Genomic DNA, 3,831 nt, shown 5'->3' on the forward strand with positions numbered 1-3,831 from the left:
CCCCCAGACCAAGTAAATTAATATTTATTCAGTAGTATCGTACTGGTACAGTCTACGTGACGCATAATTGGTATAAACTACAAAATGGCCGAACGAAGTTTAGGGCTATCTTACTTGCGTGTTGTAACAGTGTGCCAGTTTTTCTTCTCTTTCAAAGAGCTGTTTGAACTAAACATATGACCTGACTAGAGATACGATAGTGGTGGCAGGATAGAAGACATGCGAATGTGCACGTATCAATAACACTACACCAATCCAATAATGTTCTCCAGCGTTCTTCACCCTGGTCCTCGGAGTATGTAGCACGATCGTGAGCTTCCTTGCACGACTACTCCATGATTCCCAAGTCCGTTGAGCTTACCTAAAATAAAAATGAGCCATGTTAGTTAAATATGTTTTTGTTTTACAACCCAGCCCATTGATGGGGATTCATACAGTTCAAATTCATTATTTACACACTTTAGTTTACCATTTTTCCTGTCCAACAACAAACCTTGCTGCTATATGTGTTTTCAAACAACTATAAATTTGAAATGATATTTAGTTATTTGCGCAAAACGAAATGCAATCTCTGCACTGTGCTTTTATTTATTTGTTTTAAACCATTTGCCTCACGTATTTATATGACGTATCATTTTGTAGCCAGATGACAATACTTTTAAGGCTATAATCATTCAATAGTTTGATAATCTGCAATCTATTGCTTACCCATCTACACACCATGTCGTTTTCCAATTGTGTGGGCCAGCTCATAAACTATGTTGCATTACATAAGTTCAATTACATGTTCATCTTAGCACAGAGCAAAACGTTCATCATCACGGAAGCTGATGTACATTTGTGTGAGTTGTGTTCTGTGAATGAGGGTTATTCTTTTGTAAACGAATATTGTGGTATACTACCCATTTCTTCAAAAGCCCTTTTTCCTTTTTTCATCAAGATTTTTGACAATTTTGAACTAACTTTCATACTTGCTTCAACCATTTACCTTTCGTACTATTATTATATTCTTTGCAAACGATATTTCTCTATATTCCAGGTCTTTTAGCAAAATTTTTCCAGTTTCGGTACTTTTCCTATTACATTAAGTGGGTCACACTGCAGCTATTGTTCCATTTGTTATTATTATCATCACTATCGTCTAATCGATAGTACTCGCGATGGCTATAATTTTTGCGTGTTGTCTATTCTATACCTCAATGAAAATTCTTCACCTTCCATGGTACTCTCAAACATGTTTTATACGCAACCTGCGGATAATTGTCTTAATTGTATCATTTTCAACTTACTTTCTATAATACAGTATTTGCATTTTTTATGGCGTGAAATCAAATGGAATGTGTAAATTACTTGCAAATAAATCCACCAAATACTCCGTTGTCTATGAAAATAAAACAACCTTATATTAACATCCCAATGGCCAATCGAAATGATAATTTTTTAAATGTATGCATTAAATTTAATAAAAAACATAACTTAGTATGCCATCAACAAATTAAGGAATTAAATTAAACTGGGACGAGTACAAATACAAATTAAGGTTGTGTAAATAAATTGTAGCATTTACCATTCGCTGGCATTGGCAACCGGTGTAGTAAATACGACAAAGTACATCCCGACTAGATAAGTTAAATGTAATGATCCGAAACATTGCAGAAATGCCTGGTTTTTCTTTTCCAGTCCCTTTTGTCTTCGCAATCGTCCGGATCGCTTGTTCATTTATGGCACAGCTAAAGGTAAAAAATCAAGTATGACCTAAAAAATTCGTAAATGGGAACATTTTAAATTTACTGGTCCAATACTAATGGATAGTTCCTTACTTGACCTAGACTTCCAGGTTCCATGCAAACACAAAAATTAATGTTAGTCTTTTCATCGGTAGCAACTACAAACAAATGGCATGGTTTGTTTGGTTTTTTGGTACTGATCAAATGGCAAATGAATACACGCTTACAAAAACTAAAAACAAACCGAATCTGAGCTAATCATTCACTTTGAATGATAAAGCTCGCGTCACGGAGTTTGGAATTAAATTAAAAATATAAAATACAGTAAAAACAACTGAAGTTAAATTAAAAAATAAATAAGAAAACTGAACCGAGTTATTTTTACCGAGTACTAAGCACTCGCGCTTTTTCCGATTTTCAGCTACTAAATCCCGTTAGTTGATATAATAAATAAATGATAGCATTGTTCTACATTAAATTTAGTAAATTATTTGGGACGCCTTATACCAGTGCTAATCATCTATCGTCTCTGCTGACCGCTACAGTAAAGCCTATCATCTTTTCCATTTTCCACTGTCTCGTCGCATCCATCCTGTCGTTGCATTTGTCGACAATGTTCCGTACAAAATATTTTCTGACTTCTTCTGCTTGTTGTAGGTATAGAACTCTAGGTAGCAAGCATAAATAACTGTTTATGTTTATATTGTATCCACATGCATGCTTGACAATCCATTCCGTTCGTTTCAGTTATTGCAAAGAACAAACCTACTGCATGTGAACCTTAAAAATTTTCGAGAAAAACGGTTACTGTTGTCTTTAATCGTTAGCCTTCGATCTGTGATGAGTTCCAACTAACACAGCTGTGGAAAAGGACAACTAAATCATGGCGAATTCATTCAACAAACTCGTTAAAGTCCATTTAATTGATGTTAGATGATAGCAATGAATGAACCATACATGCAGGCACGCACAAATGTTGTGGAGCGATAGTTTCAACACAACAATCACCGCAACAATTCCCGCCGCAGGAATTGCTTTTTGCCACACGGAGTCATCCTGTTTGCTTTTCGAAAGTACGGTAATGCAGTTAGTAATAAATTATATGCGCTCGATGGCCACTGCTGCTCGTCCCGGCTACTACACGACGAACACGTCTACGGGACAGTCTAGTCATTGGGTGCGAAGCCGTTTCGTCGGTTTTTACCTCGATTTCCGCAATCATTGCCGGCGGTGCTTCTAATAAGAGGCCGGTGCGTGTATTTGTGTCGGCTAGCGCTATAGAAACCGGGGACGATAATGTTTCGGCCACCGGCGGCGGTGACGGCATCGACACAAACGTTGAGGACGATGACAAGGATGGTACGAACGAGGACGTTGATGAGGAGGATGTTGAGGATGAAGATGATGAAGCTGATGACGACGACGATAACGAGGTAGGAGGAACAACCACGCTAGCGGCTGCCCTTTTCGGCGTTGTCGTTGCCGCCAGCACCAGTTCTCAGTTGGGTTTGCAGAACTTCGAGTTTAGGTGACGCTTCAGGTTGCTGTGAATGTGCGTTTTGTAACCGCACATACGTTCGCAGAAGTACTTTGGTGGAACTCCACACTCATTCTTAATGTGGCACTTCAGACTGTTCTTCCACTTGTAGTTGCGCCCGCAGCTTTTGCACTTCCACGGTTTGGCGTCGTTTTCGTGCTGAAATACGATTTTTTCCTCCTTGCGAACGCCACCCATTGAACCACTGCCATTGCCACTGTTGCCATTGCTATTACCGGCGGCACTGTTCGATCCGCCGGAGGTTATGATCGATCCTGGCGAAAGAATAACGTTGCCATTGCCGGCCAGCTTAATGGGCTTCATCAGTGTCACCATGCCCGATGGGGTCGATTTTTTCGCCACCATCATCTTTCCGACGGTCAGGGGCGCGATAGAAATCTTTGATGTCGATTTCGATGTCTTACAGCGCCAAGCCGGTATGGTTGTGTGATGGTGATGCTGTTGATTCCTTTGGATTTTTGCTTGCGAAGCGATGGTGGTGCTCGTGGCATGGTTCGACACCGGCTCGGCAATTGCAATAAAATCACTATCATGCCAGAAGTTTTT

At 39.5% G+C, this 3,831-nt stretch overlaps 1 protein-coding gene across 1 annotated transcript; it reads right to left on the bottom strand.

The window, feature by feature from the left end:
* Positions 1-606: 606 nt before the first annotated feature.
* Positions 607-3,721, bottom strand: LOC131210658 (longitudinals lacking protein, isoforms A/B/D/L-like). Its single transcript, XM_058203941.1, has one exon. It carries the CDS (start codon positions 3,631-3,633, stop codon positions 3,226-3,228), a length of 408 nt encoding a protein of 135 aa, XP_058059924.1. The 5' UTR covers positions 3,634-3,721; the 3' UTR covers positions 607-3,225.
* Between the last annotated feature and the right edge of the window lie 110 nt (positions 3,722-3,831).

The sequence above is a fragment of the Anopheles bellator genome, chromosome 1 (genome assembly GCF_943735745.2).
Source record: "Anopheles bellator chromosome 1, idAnoBellAS_SP24_06.2, whole genome shotgun sequence".
NCBI lineage: Eukaryota > Metazoa > Arthropoda > Insecta > Diptera > Culicidae > Anopheles > Anopheles bellator.